Source organism: Papio anubis, chromosome 4 (assembly GCF_008728515.1).
Source record: "Papio anubis isolate 15944 chromosome 4, Panubis1.0, whole genome shotgun sequence".
In the NCBI taxonomy this organism is placed as follows: domain Eukaryota; kingdom Metazoa; phylum Chordata; class Mammalia; order Primates; family Cercopithecidae; genus Papio; species Papio anubis.
Genome location: NC_044979.1, coordinates 17,850,228 through 17,869,412, shown reverse-complemented (window position 1 = coordinate 17,869,412; position 19,185 = coordinate 17,850,228). Strand labels below are relative to the sequence as shown.

Genomic DNA, 19,185 nt, shown 5'->3' with positions numbered 1-19,185 from the left:
TATAGCAAGAATAAAGTAGATAGAAATGTAACTGGGGAGAGTGAGGAGAGAAATTTTCTGACCATGAAAGTACTGGATAATTAACAAGATACAAATGTAATTGGGGAACTAGTGATATAACCAGCATAGAAGTTGTATAGAATAAACCTGTTATAGGCCAAGTTGCATAAAAATACAACCTGAAATAACACCACTTTATACCTGTGTAATCCTTTATAACTTACAAACTGCTTTCTTAATTTTTATCTCATTGACTAATTCTCTTTCTGTAATCCTTCTGTAACAAAAGCAGCAAAGAGTAGAAGTCCAGGTCTGCAGAATGAAAGGCTGGAAGGAAAAGGGAGTCTAATTCTCCAGCTAGAGAAATGGGATGAGACAACCCAATCCCTACATAAGATAATGTTTCACAGTAATCACTACCCCAGATAATTCTAAATAGGCGGACACTAAAACATAATTTCCTAAGCACCACCCAGTTCAATGGAAAATGCCAAAAAAACAAACAAACAAACAAAAACACACACAGAAAACAAAAATCTCACATAACTGTTTGTGGGGTAAGGAAGGGAACAAGAATATATCAACTTTACTTTGCCATAGATGACACAGAAGTCAATCCCTTAATTAAGATAATTAGACTGGACCTCCCTCTTTCCTTGGTAAGATGTTAAGGAGAGCATTACAGGTTTACAAAAGTACTAGGAAAGAACAAACATGTTATCAACCAAAGGAACAACACATTCTCTTGATAGGTTTCTCTTAACAGTCTCATTCCTTGAAGAAAAAGTGTCCAGCTACAGAACCACTTAATCTTAGAGCTACAAAATCATCTGGTAAAATTTCTTCTCACACTACTTCAAGCTCTTATCCAAGATTCAGCTTTTCCACATTCTTACAGAGCATAATGTGGTGCCCCAAATTAAAAGCAATACTTCAGATCGGATCTAACCAACACAAACTATGGTGAGATCCTCGTCTTCATCTCCCTCATGGTGGGCATACAACATTAAATCAGACATTATTGTGACTGTTATGGCAGCCAAAGTCATGCTACTGAGTCCAATTAAAATATATTCAATTACATGCTTCCTGCGAATGGGTCAAAATTTATGCCAATAAATAGAATTAAAAAAAAAAAGGGGCACAAAAAGAATTATATTCAATTACAATCCCAGCAATTCAAGCAAATCCTTGAATTGCTCCTATAAAATATTTTCCTTATCTTATACTTTAGCTGGGACTACAGGCGCTCGCCACCATGCCCAGCTAATTTTTGTATTTTTAGTAGAGATGGAGTTTCACCATGTTGGCTAGGATGGGCTTGATCTCTTGACCTCGTGATCTGCCTGCATCAGCCTCCCAAAGTGCTGGGATTACAGGCTTGAGCCACCATGTCCGGCCTTAGGATTTTTAATTTTGTAGACATGGTCTATAATTTCAGACTAAAACTTTAGCTTTCACTAAAAAAATCAGTTTTTTTCTTGGCTGCTTCATTTTTCTTTAATAAAACACAGGTTATTTTTATTTTCTTGTTTCAAGAGTCTTATGTGAGAGCTGAAAAAAGGGAGATTTTTAAAGATCAGCATGCTAATAATTCTTCACATAAGTTACTTCTAAATATGTAATTATATTCAAGAGAGGACTGAGGATAGGAATCTCATTCTAGTTTGCTGTCTTCAGGTATGGTCATTCATCCAGTATGAACCCAGTCAAATCCTGTCATTCATGTTACATCTCTTGATCTTATCCTTTAGAAAACCACAGGAGATTATCATTAAAAGGCCTATTGATAATACTGCTATGTATGCCATTTGGCTAATTTATCAGCTTAGCTTATTTGTAAAAGCCACCAGTGTCTCTCACTTAAGTCTGCTGCTATTTTCAAGTATTTTAAACTATTGGTAAAACACAGAACTGACCTACTTAGATATTTGCATGTCAGCCCTCTTTCACCTAATACTGCACAATTTTACAAAGGTTCATCAGACTTTAGGCAGCAAGATGAGTCTCTCCTTGGGTGACCACCTGGACTGGTAGGTGTGATAGTGCTGACAGTGTCAAATTACAGTCTTCCTTATACTTTGATGCCCTCTGCTCCCTTATTACAACCCTGGAAAGTAAGATTAATGAGAACGGCATTCTGTTACTTTTCTGTAGTCAGTAATCATTTATCAATTTAAAAATAATTAAAATCTCCAATAGGTAAAGTTCACATATTTTAAAGTTGTGCTCCATAGTGGCCTAAATTCTATTTTTACCCTGATTTCTTAGTTTCCTTCTTTTTTTTTTTGAGACAGGGTGTTGCTCTCCTGCCCAGGTAGGAGTACAGTGGCATCATCACAGCTCACTGCAGCCTCAACCTCCTGGGCTCAAGAGATCTACCCAACTCAGCATCTTGCGTAGCTGGGACTACAGGTGGGCACCATCATGCCTGGATAATTAAAAAACTGTTTTGTATAGATGGGTCTCACTATGTTGCCCAGGCTGGTCTTGAACTCCTGGGCCCAAGCCATCCTCCCACCTTGGCCTCCTAAAGTGATGGAATTACAGGTGTAAGCCATCAGGTATTTTTCACTTTTAAAAACTGAAATTTACTGAGGTACAATTTACATACAAGATGCACCCATTTTACATGAACAGTTTTAAAAGTTTCAACAGACACATACACTTGTGTAATGACCAGTCACAATCAAACATAAAAAATATCCATCACCCCAGAAAGTTTCTTCATACATTTTTGCAATTAATAACATCCCCTTAGGCTTGGGCAACCATTGATAATGACTTCTGTCACTACAGATTAATTTTGCCTTTTCTCAAATTTCACATAAACAGAATCATCTGGCTTCTTTTGCTCAGCATAACAATTCTGAGATTCACACACTGGCTGCATGCAGTGTTACAGGGTATGGGTACATCACAACCTATCTATTTACTTATTGGACATTGTGTTGTTCCTAGTTTGTGGCAAATATGAAGAAGATGCTGTATTCATATACAAGTCTTTGTTGGTGACTGATGGTTTCATTTCTTTTGGGTAATTAGGTAGGATTAGAATTGCACAAATGGTAAATTTAACTTTAAAAGAAACTGCCAACCTGATCCCTAAAATGGCTGTATCATTTAAAATCTTTACCAGCAATGTATGAGAGTTCCAGTTGTTCTTCATCCTTGAAAATACTTTGTATTGCTGGTTCTGATTATAGATTATTTATTTTTTTATTTATTTAAGACAGAGTTTTGCCCTTGTCGCCCAGGCTAGAGTGCAATGGTACAATCTTGGCTCACTGCAACTTCTGTGATTCTCCTGCCTCAGCCTCCCAAGTAGCTGGGATTACAGGCATGTACCACCACACCCGGCTAATTTTGTATTTTTAGTAGAGATGAGGCTTCACCATTTTGGTCAGGCTGGTCTTGAACTCCTGACCTCAAGTGATCCATCTGCCTTGGCCTCCCAAACTGCTGGGATTAGAGGCGTGAGCCACCGCACCCGGCCCTGATTATAGGTATTTTAAATGACTTGTCAAACCATGAAACGCCAAAGTAGAGGAGGAACCAGCTGAGTAGAGAGTGAGAGAGTGAGTAGAAGGGTAATCAGGAGAATATGCTTGAAAGCAGTGTTTCTCACACTTTAATATGGACACAAATCATTTGGGGATCTTGTTAAAATGCAGTCTTTGATTCAGGTCTAGAGTGGTATCTAAAACTTAGCATTTCTAAAAGGCTTCCAGGTGGTCCAGATGCTATTCAGACCACATTCTGAGCAGCAAGAAACTAAGAACACAAACAAGGCATTAAGAACCTGTTTCATGAAGAAGAGTGATCAACTGTATCAGATGTTTCTGACAGGTCAAATAAACTGTGGACTGAGAATTTTACTGCTGGATCTAGCAACATGGAGGCCATCAGTAACTATCGTATTAAGATGAAAGGAAGGAGAGCAATTAGAGAGTGAATACCAATAAGTCTTTTGAGAAGTTTTACTGTCGAAGGAAGAAGAGGAAGGAAGTAATAACTGAAGAGGGAAGCAGGATTAAGGGAGGGACCCCACAAGTTTTTTTTTTTTTTTTTTTTTTGAGACGGAGTCTCGCTGTGTCTCCCAGGCTGGAGTGCAGTGGCGTGGTCTCGGCTCACTGCAAGCTCCGCCTCCCGGGTTCACGCCATTCTCCCGCCTCAGCCTCCCAAGTAGCTGAGACTACAGGCGCCCGCCACCACGCCCGGCTAGTTTTTTGTATTTTTAGTAGAGACGGGGTTTCACCATGTTAGCCAGGATAGTCTCGATCTCCTGACCTCGTGATCCACCCGCCTCGGCCTCCCAAAGTGCTGGGATTACAGGCTTGAGCCACCGCGCCCGGCCCCCACAAGTTTTTTTAATGAAAATAATAAACATACAGAAAAACTGAAAGAATACCCATACATCTTCCACGTAGATTCCATAACTGTCAACATTCTGTCAAATGTGCATAAGAAAGATGTTTTATTATTATTTTTTTAATTATTTTTTTTGAGACAGGGTTTCACTCTGTCGCCCAGGCTGTAGTGCAGTGGTACAATCTCTGCTCATTGCAACCTCAGCCTCCCAAGTAGCTGGGACCACCGACATACACCACCACATCTGGATAATTCTTGTATTTTTTGTAGAGACAGGGTTTTGCCATGTTGCCTAGGGTGGTCTCGAACTCCTGGGCTCAAGTGATCCACCCGCCTCAGTCTCCTAAAGTGCTTGGATTACAAGCGTGAGCCACCACACCTGGCCTATTTTTAAATTTTACTTTAGTTTTTTGAGACAAGGACTCACTCTGTTACCCAGGCTGGTCTCCCAACTCCTGGGCTCAAGTGATCTTCCCACCTCAGGTTCCCAAAGTGCTGGGATTACAGGCGTGAACCACTGCACTCGGTGAAAGATGTTTTATTTATTTATTTTTGAGACAGAGTCTTGTTCTGTCACCCAAGCTGGAATGCAGTGGCACGATCTTAACTCTCTGCAGCCTCGTCTTCCTAGGTTCTAGAGATCCTCCTGTCTCAGCCTCCACAGTAGCTGGGACCACAGGCACAGACCACCACGTCTGGCTAATTTTTGTATTTTTTGGTAGAGATGGGTTCCACTATGTTGCCCAGGCTGATCCTGAACTCCTGAGCTCCAGCAATCCACCCGCCTCAGCTTCTCAAAGTATTGGGATTACAGGCGTGAACCACCGCGCCCAGCCAAAATGTGTTTTAAAATAGGAGACAATTCAGTAGGAAAGGAAAAACTGATGATGAACAAGATAGGAGATTTACTCAAAAGATGTCTGTGGGTTAGGGGTAAGGGGTTGGAATCTAGTGTACAAATGGAGGGATTGCCTTTTACTAGCGATAAGGCAGAAGAACCCGGTATGAATGCAGGCAGGTGGGTAGATGTCGTAACGGTTACTTCCAACTTTCTGAAAGAGATGGCAAGCAATGTCATCGCTGACTTCTTGAAGAAGAGGTTTTAGAGGCTTAAGGATATGAGGTTTTGAGGAGGTATGCCAGTGTCTAAAAGACGACAGTGAATGAACTAGGAAACTGAAAGTATAACTGCTCTATAACATTAAGAGTCTACTTGAGGTTTTCAAAGGGACTGAATAAGTTGGGGAAGCAACATGCTTTAATGGTTAAAGGAATACACTCTGGAGCCGAAGTACCTGGGGCAAGTTACTTGCCCCTTCCACAACCAGGTTTCTTCATCTGTAAAACAAGGATATAATAAAAGCTGCTACTTCACAGGGTTGTTGAGGAGTAAATGAGGTAATGTATATAAAGTACACAGAATGTCTGACACATAGTAAGTGCATATCATTGCTAAATACATTAGAGTATATTTTTAAAAAACCCCACAGAACACAGTTGGTATAAAGGAAAGGGGGAGACAGTGAGTTAACAGTATGTAGCAAAGCTGGTATCAGAATATTTATTGACCAGTAGAGATATTTAAGAGCAAAAAAAGCAAACCCAGTATGATTTAAAACAACAAGAAACCATTGTGTATAGTATTAAAACACATCAATCTGAAAGGATACACAATACACATCAAAATATTAATGGCAGTTATCTCTTGATGGTGGATTACTGGTGCTTTTCATTTATGTTAATATTTTCTGAATTTCCTATAATGATTACATATTTCTTCGTAACATGTTTTATTTTGAAATATTAAAAAACTGCAGTAGCAAAGGATAATGTCACTCATATTCTTACCATAATCAGACCCGTTACAACTTTTATACATTTGTCTCCTGCTACAGTTTGAATACGGTTTGTCCCCACAAACTCATGTGGAGGCTTGGCCCCAGTGTAATGGTGTTGAGAGTTGGTGGGACCTTCAAGAGGCATTTGGGTCTGGGTCATGAGGGATGCTCTCCTGAAAGCAGGAGTCACTGACTTCTTTTCTTCTTTGAGTCAGGGTCTCACTCTGTCACCCAGGTTGGAGTGCAATGGACTCAACCACGGCTCACTATAGCCTCAAAATTCTAGGCTCAAGTGATCCTCCTGCCTCAGCCTCCAGAGTATCTGGGGCTACAGGAGTGTGCTACCATGCCTGGCTAATTAAAAAACTTTTTTCTGTAGAGATGTCTTACCATGTTGCCCAGGCTGGTCTCAAACTCCTGGGCTCAAGCAATCCTCCCTCCTCAGCCTGCCAATGTGCTAGTATTACAGGCATGAGCCACCACATCTGGCCAGGAATGACTTCTACAGTTACTGTGAGAGAGGGTTGTTATATAGAGAGGTCCTCCCTTGTGTTCTGCCCCTTTTGCGTGTGCCCACTTCCCCTTCTGCTTCTCCACTATGTTACCATGCAGTAGGAAAGCCCTCACCAGAAGCCCAGCAGATGTTAGCACCAATGCCCTTGGACTTCCCAGCCTCTAGGACTATGAGAAATAAGTTTCTTTTTGCAGAAAAGAATAAATTACCCAGCCTCAGGTATTGTTATAGCAACAGAAAATGGACTAAAACACTTCTAGTCTTTTTTTTTTTTTGAGACAGAATCTTCCTCTGTCACCCAGGCTGGAGTGCAGTGGTGCCACCTTGGCTCACTGCAACCTCCGCCTCCCGGGTTCAAGCAATACTGCTGCCTCAGCCTCCAGAGTAACTGGGATTATAGGCACCTGCCACCATGCCCAGCTAATTTTTTGTATTTTTAGTAGAGATGGTGTTTCACCATGTTGGCCAGGCTGGTCTTGAACTCCTGACCTCAAGTGATCCACTCGCCTCAGCTTCCCAAGGTGCTGGAATTACAGGCGTGAGCCACTGCGCTTGGCCACCTCCAGTCTTTTTTCAAAGTTTATACTTGATTCCTGGAGATAAACACTATGTTACTTGATCTTTGCTTTCTAATCCTTATTTCAGTACTTTTACATACATACATATATACCACTTTTTAAAGCCCAAATATAAAAAATGTTCTGCTTCAAAATTTTTAAGTGGTCTCATGCAGCAGCTTGCTTTTCTCACTTAACATTAATATTTTAAAGCTTTATGTTGATACCTATATAATCCATTTTTTACTACTATATATGATTCTACTGCACATAAGTGCCAATATGTTATTTATCAAGTCTTCTCCTGATGAACATGTTTCCAATTTTTCAATAACTTTTTCTTTTTTAAAAAATTTCCTTAAAATAATGTTTTAAGTTTTATGTAGAGTCAGGGTCTCATAGTGTCGTCCAGGCTGGTCTCAAACTCCTGGTCTCAAGTGATCCTATTACCCTAGTCTTCCAAAGTGCTGGGATTAGATGCATAAGCCACTGCATCCAGACCAATTTTTCATTATTATATGGTTTCCTATAATACACCTCTTTCTGTATACGTGACTCGGAACAAAAGCTAATATTTCTTGGGGTTAGAACAAGCATTTTTCTATTTTAACAGATACTTCCAGAACGCCCTTAAGGTGGTTGGTTGCATCAGAAATGTCCCGGGAAGCAATTCCTCTAATCCTATGAACATTTGATCTTATCAGAACTCAGGCGTTTTGCCAATTCCAGTGGGTGGAAAGTGGTACTTTTTTGTTTTACCTTGCATTTTCTGATTATTATTATTATCAGCACCCTATTATTATTTTTACCCACCAGAAAATTATGTTCACTATAATTAAATATTCTTTGGTCACTTAGAATTATTATCAATCACTAATACATGTTCACCATTTTTTCAGCTTTAATTAATCCTTCTATCTTCAACTGGGTTCATTTATGAGTAAAAGGTGCATGCTCATCATTATTTAAAACAAAGTAAATTGTAAGGATTTATCTCCAAATTATTTTTAATCATCTTATTTTGAGAATATAATGCTTCTGTAAATATATCAATAGGCTGCAACTTTTTCTATGTGCCTCTTTGATTTAATACTTAATTTTCTGATAAAGTTAAATTCAAAATTATACCATGAATATTATACTGAAATTATAAGGCCTGCAAAAAAAAAAAAAAAGAAAAAGAAAAAAAAGGCATGATGTACTGACCATTCCTGGAATTTCTTTAGTAACAGTATTCTTAAGATACCTGGGTCCTTGGGATGAATCAATGACTGGCAGGTGAAAAGATGATAAAACAGGCCAGGTGCAGTGACTCACACCTATAATCCCAGCACTTGGGGAGGTCGAGGCAGGCGGATCACTTGAACTCCTGAACCAGCCTGGCCAACATGGTGAAACCCCGTTTACTAAAAATACAAATTGAGCAGGGCATGGTGGTGGGCGTCTGTAATCCCAGTTGTACTCGGGAGGCTGAGGCAGGAGAATCGCTTGAACCTGGGAGGTGGAGGTTTCAGTGAGCCAAGACTGTGCCATTGCACTGCAGCCTGGGTGACAGAGTGAGACTCCATCTCAATAAAAACAAAAAACAAGATGATGATGAAACATACTTTACCAACCCTTATTCCTCAGAGTGAGTTTATAATTATCTACCATTAGAATAGCTCTGCTCCTTTTCAGGTAAACCTGGGAATCAGAAATAGTTTTTCACTGAGGTACAAATGGAAGACAGAACCACACAGGAAAAATGTTACCTATCCATTTTTTGCTTATATTCTGTAATCCAATAGAGGTGACACATTTGAAAGTCCTAATGATTCAAATTTTCTAAGTATTCTTATTTATTTTTGAGACAGGGTCTTGCTCTGTCATCCAGGGTGGAGTGTAGTGGCATGATCATGGCTCACTGCAGCCTCGACTTCCTGGGCTCAAGTGATCCCCCCACCTCAGCCTCCCAAGTAGCTGAGAACACAGGCACACACCACCACATCTGGCTAATTTTTGTATTTTGTGTTAAGACAGGGTTTTGTCGTGTTATCCAGGCTGGTCTTGAACTCCTGGACTCAGGCAATACTCCTGCCTTGGCCTCACAAAGTGCTGGGATTACAGGTGTGAGACACGGTGCCCAGACTAACTTTTCTAATTATTATTATTATTATTATTATTTCTTAAGACGGAGTCTCGCTCTGTCGCCCAGGCTGGAATGCAGTGGCGCAATCTCGGCTCACTGCAAGCTCCGCCTGCCGGGTTCACGCCATTCTCCTGCCTCAGCCTCCCGAGTAGCTGGGACTACAGGCGCCCGCCACCTCGCCCGGCTAGTTTTTTTTTGTATTTTTTAGTAGAGACGGGGTTTCACCGTGTTAGCCACGATGGTCTCGATCTCCTGACCTTGTGATCCGCCCGTCTCAGCCTCCCAAAGTGCTGGGATTACAGGCTTGAGCCACCGCGCCCGGCCTAACTTTTCTAATTATTAAAGGTTTTATATTGTGAGTTAACTGCAACCCTACCACTTTATAAAATGAATCTGTTTGTCCCTATTCTGCTTATATCCAGAGACTTTAGAATTAATTTTGGTGAGTAGTCAGAAAAGATCACTTTCAACACAGGGCAGGCTATTCTGAAATAAAGGCTTTGCAAAAGTACATTATTAAGAGGCTATTTAAATACCCTACAGCTTTATTGTCTAGCTATAGACTGTATCTGGCTTGGTCAGTCCTTTGTGAGATGATGCTGGTCAGGGAAGAGGATATAGACATGAAGAGTTGAAAGGAGGCACAGTAAGAAGGTGGCTGTGATGGCCACAGAGAATTACCATCTGTGCTCAGGGTAGAGCCAGGGGACAGGAAGAAAGAGAGCTGGAGGGAGCTAAGAAGCAATATTAATTACCCAAGCAGGCTTCTAACTCGGAGTAACTTCTGGGATAATTCCAAAACAAAGCCCTCAGGATGAAACTATGGTTGGCATTCTAGATGAACAAGTATTGGAAATAGGGAGGAAAAATGAGGTATGTAAGGAATGCCATCTGTGTCATTTGATCCATGGGAATATATAGGGGGAAACTAAAACATAGAACCAAACATGAGGCTGAAATGGGTGACCAGAAGTCAAAAGATACGTTAAAATCTGTTACAAAATCAGCAGCAACAGTTAGGACTTGAAGAACCAGTTCATGACCCCTAGGACCATTCTGTTTGTTCTAACATCTGTCAGCCTGATACCTTAGAACAGACTGTTCTACAACAACAACAACAACAACAAAGTTCAATCAAATGTACTGAAAATAGGCTGGGCCTGGTGGCTTACATCTGTAGTCCCAGCACTGTGGGAGGCGGAAGCAGTGGCTCTCTTGAGCCCAGGAGTTTGAGACCAGCCTGGGCAACATGGTGAAACTCCGTCTCTACAAAAAATACAAAAACATGAGCCGGGTATGATGGTGCACCCTTGTAGTCCCAGCTACTAGGGAGACTGAAGTGGGAGGATCACTTGAGGCAGAGGTTGCAGTGAGCTGAGATTGTGTTGCTGCACTCCAGCCTGTCCAGCCTGGGTGACAGAGGAGGGAGACTCTGTCTCAAAATTTTAAAAAAGTAGTGAAAATAGTGTGCTTTAGTCATTGACAGTAGAGAAGAAAACAGGAATACCCACTTCAAGACTCATTGATGCAATCTGGTTATGTGTTCCAATTAATTATATACATTTTATGTAACTTGGTTTATAAAAAGTTTACCTAAGTGTCCCTTCTGAATTATGTTGCATAATATAGAAATTTAATATTAAACCATATAGTGTTTAAAATAATAGTTTTAAAACTTTTTTTGCTAAACACCCCTTAAAAGATTCTGAGAAACTACATAACTCCTTTTAAATTAACATTTAAAAGTTATGTTTAAATAACTGCAAAGGATATAATTTCCAGTGTACTGTAAATGTCAACATTTTAGCATTTTGTTGCTGTTATATGAATGTTCCTTAGAAAACCTCTGTTTCTGTTTAATGGATATAAAGTTATCTTCTCTCCCTCTGAGAAAACCGATAGGTTTTTTGGAGGTGGGATGAGGTGGGGGAGAGAGAATCTTGCATTGTATGTGTTTCTCCCAATGCCTATTTTTCTCTATGTGTTTTACAGTCTCCTTATTTGCGTAAGACTTCCCCACCAATATCTAGTTATCCAGCGATACTCTTATTCAGACTAAGTGAGGGACTTACAAGCTGCTTGGAGGCTTTGAACATACAGATTTGTTTGCTATTTTTGAACTGTACAGTAATCTAGGTGGAATCTCTGATGTCACTTTCTTTGGGTCTTTCCTCTTGAGCTGGTAAAATTCACCCAAGACTCCTCGAATCTCCTGCAGGAAGAGTAAGGTTTGGCTGCTAGCATGTTGGGAATCAAATAAAAAGAGAGGGCTGGGATTTGAAATCTCCCTTCATCATTTAGTAAGCACATAGTCATCAAATCCCCATGTTTTGGGAAAGATATCCACGTCCTAGACATAGATTAGGGTCTCCCAGTCCAGAGATGTTTACTTTCCCCTCTAACTTCCAGTCTACTGCTAGGATAGGGATGGAGCAGTTACCTGGTGAGTAAGAGAACAGATTTAGAGAAATAACAGCTTTTCAAACAGGCCTTTCATTTTAACCCTTTCGTCCCTGAGACAGTGATATTGCCAATTCCTGAGAACTGAGGATTCTATGGTATAAACCAGGTTGGCTTTAATTTCCCCACTGCCAACTGATCATTTAGCCTTTTGGGGTCTAAGTCCATGATCACTTCTCCACTTGCTTTCCAGCTTTCAAAATGTTGCTGATACTGTCTCCTTCCTCTCTGTTATCCCCATCCTTATGTGTCTATGCTTTAAAAAAAATTCCTTTATTGTAGTTTTAGTGGAGTTCCAGGAAGGAGCAAAAATCTGTCACCTTAATCTGAAACCCACATAGCCCTGTTAATAAGAGGAGTTTCAACTTGCCAAATCCTTCAGAAACTGATGATGTGTCAGTACATTTAACCAGTTGTATGTTATTATCTTACAAGACAAAACTAAAAGGGAAAAGAAACTGTATCTTCCTTTGTTAATTTTAAACCGGTACTAAAAAGTATACTCTGCTGGAGGGCTTAAAACTTGGAATTAATAGTTTTTCAGTTACTAAAATCTAGGATAAACTGAATGGAATGATCTATGTTCATACTATCGTACACTCATTGCATCATGTTAAACTGTGAGATCTATTTAAAAACACAAAGTGTTTCAGAGTAGATGACTGTAAAATTTACACTGATAATCTCAAACTGTAAAGTGATATATCACCTCTTCACTGACTGTTCTTCAGACTGCAGCACTATTCCAATTTGATAATGTACTTCTTTACTGTCACTTCTTGTCTTAATCCACTCACCTCGGCCTCCCAAAGTGCTGGGTTTACAGGAATGAGCCACTACACCCAGCCTGTTTGTTTTGGGACAGGGTCTTGCTCTGTTGCCCAGGCTGGAGTGCAGTGGCACAATCACGACTCCTTGCATCCTCACACTCCTGCGTTCAAGTGATCCTCCCACCTCAGCCTACTGAGTAGCTAGGACTACAGGCAAGTGCCACCACACCTGGCTAAATTTCTTATTTTTTACAGAGACAAGGGTCTCCCTATGTTTCCTGGCTGGTCTTGAACTCTTAGGCTCAAGCAATCATCCTACCTTGGCCTTCTAAAGTTCTGGGATTATAGGTGTGAGCCAATATGCCCAGCCACATTTCTCAGTTGCGATGTGAGAAGGATTTGGCATCTCTTTCTTCTGAAAGGTAAATCTATCAATAATATGCAGTTGTGTGTAATCATTTTCATTTGACAGTTATGTACTGAGTATGCCAGGTCCCATTCTAGGCATTAGGCATAAAATAATGAAGAAGAAGGAAAAAAAAAAAGCCCCTGCTCTCATACAGCCTGCATTCCAGTGGGGATGAAAGACAACAAACAAGTCAGATGGAGCTGTGCGTTATAAAGAAAATCAAGCCTATGGGTATAGAGAGTGACAGAGTGATGTGGGGACATGTTAGTTATATAAGGTGAGCAAGGGTTTCAATTAAAAGGGGACGTATGAACAGAGACATAAGGATATTTGTGGCATGTGTATCCTAAAGAGAATGTAACAAACATAAAGGTCCTAAAGAAGGAACACGCTTGGCCTGCTGAAGAAACTGCAAAGAGACCAGTAGTGTGGGAAGAGAATAAGCTTTGTTTCTCACTGAATGTTTACAATTTGTGCCATGGCTTGCTCTTCAGAAGACTTTAAATTCTTTTTTTTTTTTTTTGGAGATGGAATTTCGCTCTTGTTGCCCAGGCTGGAGTGCAATGGTGTGATCTTGGCTCACCGCAACCTCCGCCTCCCGGGTTCAAGTGATTCTCCTGCCTTAGCCTCCCAAGTAGCTGGGATTACGGGCATGTGCCACCAAGCCTGGCTAATTTTGTATTTTTAGTAGAGATGGGGTTTCTCCATGTTGGTCAGGCTGGTCTTGAACTTCCAGCCTCAGGTGATCTGCCTGCCTTGGCCTTCCATAGTGCTGGGATTACAGGTGTGAGCCACCATGCCTGGCCAAGACTTTAATTCTTTTTTTTTTTTTTTTTTTTTTTTTTGAGACGGAGTCTGGCTCTGGCACCCAGGCTGGAGTGCAGTGACCAGATCTCAGCTCACTGCAAGCTCCGCCTCCCGGGTTTACGCCATTCTCCTGCCTCAGCCTCCCGAGTAGCTGGGACTACAGGCGCCGCCACCTCGCCCGGCTAGTTTTTTGTATTCTTTAGTAGAGACGGTGTTTCACCATGTTAGCCAGGATGGTCTCGATCTTCTGACCTCGTGATCCGCCCGCCTCGGCCTCCCAAAGTGCTGGGATTACAGGCTTGAGCCACCGCGCCCGGCCGACTTTAATTCTTTAAAAGCCTTTAGATTCGAACAGATTCAGAGATTCTAACTTATCTGAAAGGTTGAGATTGTTTCAAGTCTAGGGGCAAGTGGGAGTGTTACTGAATAAGGTAATAATTTGCTGTAATAAATATTTTGGCTGAATATAGGATTGTAAACAATCTAAATTATAGATATATTGCCAAGTTTTGAGAAAGAGAAGGTGGTACAGTTGGAAGATCTAAGAGCCAGATCTGGTTTTGAGTCTTGGCTCTACACCTACTTGCTAGGAGTAATACTCAGAGTTGTAGGTGTTAGTACATATATACCCTTTTACTCTTTTATTCTAATTTTATAATGTAAAAGTAGCTTAGTGGTTATAGGGAAAGAATACTGGATTGGGAGTCAGAAATCCTGAGTTAAACATCTTTGGTGCCACTTATTAAATGTGTGCCCTTAGACAAGGCACTTAAAAGCCTCAATTTCCTTATCTGTAAAAAGAAAAAAGATCTACTTCATAACATTATAAAGATTAAATGACATAATAATTTATGTAAGTGAAAGCAATATGTAAAAGACAAAATAATTAAGATCATATCTATTTTTAAACTTTTCACAGAGCTTTCAAATTCATATTTTACTGAGTTTATAATTTTCATCTAAGCGCTTTCAAAATTTAATTTTACTTTTTAATTTACGTATTCATTTGCACTTAAGAGTTGCATACAAAATTTAAAATTTATCCTTCAACGTCAGTTCCCCATATTAGCTTATGATAAACTTTATAAAATAACTCTTTAAATTGCATAGCAAAATTCAACAGATATGAACTCACTTTGAAATCCTCAAAAAGGGTCAGAATGCAGATTTTTCACTTTTATTAACTGACCATTTTGCAACAAAAAAATATGGGCACTCAGAGAAAATGATCTGAAAAAGTAACTAATTAACAACCATTCTGTTTATTTCAACAACCGTTAACAACTTTTTAGTAGGTTTTTGCTGTTTCTATCTTCTGAACCTCTCTTGCTTAGCTCAATCACTGAGTGCTGAGCCTAAGTTTGCAGTCATGTATTTATTATCAAATACTTGATATATGTTCTGAAGGCTGCACTAGACAAAGACATTTATTTTTTAGTATCATATTATTTACTAGCCATTAGTTAGCATCTATATTATGTTCCTGGACAGTAATTTAAAATGCAATCCAAAAGAATAGCAGCCAAAACCTTTAAAACATCCTCAATGGTCTTCAAAAATAATTTATAAGACATTTAACAGAATGGAACTTACTCCATGCCCTGTGCAGTCTGTCGTGCAATATCTATAAGTTTGATCATCTCAAATTTGGTCTCAATGATATGGAGATGGTGATACAAGCTGGAGCCCTCGCACCACTGGGTAACAATAGCCAGTTGTGGCTTTGTGGAATAGCCCATGAAGAGTAGGATATTCACGTGTCGTGTTTTCCTGTACAAAGAAACGTGACAGTAAATATTAAATGTCGACAAACTGTAGCAATTCTTACAAAAGAGAACCAAAGTAGTCTACCTATCGGTAAAATGTTGTCAGAAAAAGCTGTTTTTTTAAAAAGGCAACAAAAGGATAAATTTAGAAGAGACTGGGAATTGCTAAGTCTAACCTCCTACTTTATGCAAAAATATCTTTTTAAACATATCTGACAGGCAACTAGAGGTTGCTTAAATACCTTCAACTATGGGAAGTTCATCACTCAGTATGTAGCTGACTCTCTTATTTTTATTTAAGTGGTTCTGGTATTATAAAGTTTCCAAGTGTTGAGACAAAATCATTTTCCTACAACTTTCACCTCTGGCTTTCTTCCCTGGTCTGCTCTCTGGAATAACTTTTTTCCTGCACTCTGGAATAACCGTGCACTCTCTTGAACATAACAGCCTTCTCTGAACTAAATATCCTCAGTTCTGTTGATTATTTTCCCCCGTTACACCTCTAGAATCTTCCCTATTTAGGTGGTCCTCACTGGACATATTCTAGTTTGTCAATGTTTCTAAAATTCCAGAGCCCAGGACTAAATACCATCTTGAAATGTATTCTGATAAGCTTAAACATTGGAGAGCATTATTTTCATAAGTAGAACTATTATTTTATATTATCAGAATACTATATTTCCATTAATTCTGTCTAGGATTAAGTATTCTATCAACTGTACCATATAACATTGCATACTACTTAAAAGAATGTGGTTAAAGACAAAAATGTAATCAGACATACTGTGTTTCTACAAATTTATCCATTTTGAGTAAATCTGTAAAGCTAATAGTCGTTACCACTGGGAACCAGGAGCTAATAAAAATAACTTCTTTCTCTGGAAAATGGTAATCCACACAAGCTCACCTGAGTACTCCTACTTCATTTTTGAAGGCTTGTAACTGCTGAGGTGTAGGTGCTGTCACATTCAACATTTTCACTGCCACATCACCTAAAAGGCAATTGTTATTCCAAGTGTCATTTCAATTTTTAAAATTTAAAAGTATAGAACATTCTTGGGTGTTTTCACTAATTATCATAGCCCTAACTCCACACCATTATTAAATCACAGATAAATTATACTTTAGCTATCTAAACTCCATTTGTTTTCTAAGGCTAAACACTCAACTAACAATGATATTCCTGTACTAGTATTTCAAAACATCAATCCAAAAAATAGCCAACCTTGTTTGTTCCATGGAAATTTGGTGAAATCAATTAAGTATCCATGGTATTTTCCAAATTATTTGACAATATTAAATTATACTTACTAGGCTTAATATTTATTTACTAATTGAAACTACAAGTAATGTTGAAACTACAATTAACAGGCCCTATGGAATTTTGCTTAAAAGTAGGAAACTATAAAAGTTTATCAGAGTAGTTAACATTTTTTTCAAATTTATGGATTACTTTTGATACTTCGATTAGTAAAATGACTAACATTGTCACTAAAATTAAAAAAAAAACTTTATGTGAGACAGCTGTAACTCTCAACACTGCCAGTAGGTGTTGAAATTGGTACAACTACTTTGTAACACTGTTGGCAGCATTACTACAACTGGACGTATGCATACCCTGTGGTCTCACAATTCTGTTCACCAAAAGACATATACTAAAAATGTTTACAGCACCAGCATCAATCAAAGCCCCAAACTAGAAACGATCCAATTGCAATAGATGAAAGAAGAAATCATGTTATAGTCACACAATGAAATACTATAAAGAGAATGAATGACCTCCAACTACACACAACAATATAGATGAATCTTATAAACAATGTTGAGTGAAAGGGGCTGACACAAAAGAGCACACACTATGCACTTCCTGTTGTGATCACAATGGTGGTTACCCTTGGGAGAGAGGTGATTGGCTGGAAGAGGACATAGTTGTGGGGGTGTGTTTCTAGAGTGCTAGTTAATGTTCTGCTTATTTAACTTTTTTAGAGACAGAGTCTTGCTCTGTCACCCAGGCTGGATGGAGTGCAGTGGTATGATCATGGCTCACTGCAGCCTTGAACTCCTGGGCTCAAGCCATTCTCCCACCTCAGCCTCCTCAATAGCTGGGAGTACAGGCACGTGCCACCATGCCTGGCTAATTTATGGGTACTTTTATACGCAGGCTGAGTATCCCTTATCTGAAATGCCTTGAACCAGAAGTGTCTCAAATTTCAATTTTTTTCTGATTTTGGAATACTTTGATTATACTTACCAGTTTAGCATCCCTAATCCAAACATCTGAAATCCTCCAATAAGCATTTCCTTTGAGCATCATGTCAGCGCTCAGAAAGTCTTAGATTCTGGAGCACTTTGGGTTTTGGATTTTGGATTAAAGATACCCAACCTGACTGGGTGCGCTGGTTCACACCTGTAATCCCAGCACTTTGGAAGGCCAAAGTGGGTGGCTCACTTGAGGTCAGGAGTTTGAGAACAGCCTGGCCAACATGGCAAAACCTTGTCTCTACTCAAAATACAAAAATTAGCCGGGTGTGGTGGTACGCGCCTGTAATCCTAGCTACTCAGGAGGCTGAGGTAGAAGAATTGCTTGAATCTGGGAGGCAGACATTGTAGTGAGCCGAGATTGTGCCACTGCACTCCAGCCTGGGCGACAGAGTGAGACCTTGTCTCAAAACAAAACAAAATAAAACAAAACAAACAAAAATAAATACATAAAGATACTCAACCTGTATGTATATTTTAATAAGTTAAATCAACATTGATTTTTCTCAATTATCAAAGTAATACAGTGCTTATTCTATTGTTCATATCATAAAATACTGCGTAGCACTTAAAAAAATGTTTAAAGACATTTTGAAGGTATAAAAAAATTCCTTTAATTATGTCACTCAAAAGTGACATTATATGTTGTTAGGCTTTTACATGAATGTAGTGTGAATATGAACACCTGTGAAAAGATAGCTTAAGGCGATATATACTAAAATACAGTCTTTTTTTTTTTAGACAGAGTCTCGCTCTGTGACCCAGGCTGGAGTGCAATGGTGGGATCTTGGCTCACTGCAACCTCCACCTCCCAGGTTCAAGCAATTCTCTTGCCTCAGCCTCCTGAGTAGCTGAGATTACAGGTACCTGCCACCAAGCCTGGCTAATTTTTTGTATTTTTTTTTTTTTTTTTTTTTTTTTTGAGACGGAGTCTCGCTCTGTCGCCCAGGCTGGAGTGCAGTGGCCAGATCTCAGCTCACTGCAAGCTCCGCCTCCCGGGTTCACGCCATTCTCCTGCCTCAGCCTCCCGAGTAGCTGGGACTACAGGCGCCCGCCACCTCGCCCAGCTAGTTTTTTGTATTTTTTTTTTTTAGTAGAGACGGGGTTTCACCGTGTTAGCCAGGATGGTCTCGATCTCCCGACCTCGTGATCCGCCCATCTCAGCCTCCCAAAGTGCTGGGATTACAGGCTTGAGCCACCGCGCCCGGCCTAATTTTTTGTATTTTTAGTAGAGACGAGGTTTCACCATGTTGGCCAGGCTGGTCTCGAACTCCTGACCTTAGGTGATCCACCTGCCTTGGCCTCC

At 39.8% G+C, this 19,185-nt stretch overlaps 1 protein-coding gene across 8 annotated transcripts in view; it reads right to left on the bottom strand.

The window, feature by feature from the left end:
- The window catches only part of BRAF (B-Raf proto-oncogene, serine/threonine kinase), a 203,937-nt gene that overhangs the window by 35,291 nt on the left and 149,461 nt on the right, over positions 1 to 19,185 (bottom strand). For 7 of the 8 annotated variants that reach the window (XM_021936348.2, XM_021936350.2, XM_031665083.1 and 4 more), the window contains 2 exons: positions 16,528 to 16,612; positions 15,448 to 15,624 (listed from right to left, as the gene is read on the bottom strand). In XM_021936348.2, the coding sequence (XP_021792040.1) occupies positions 15,448 to 15,624; positions 16,528 to 16,612 (262 nt within the window). Of the gene's footprint in view, positions 1 to 11,480; positions 11,621 to 15,447; positions 15,625 to 16,527; positions 16,613 to 19,185 lie in introns of all 8 variants that reach the window. The other variant, XR_004183104.1, reaches the window with a different exon arrangement.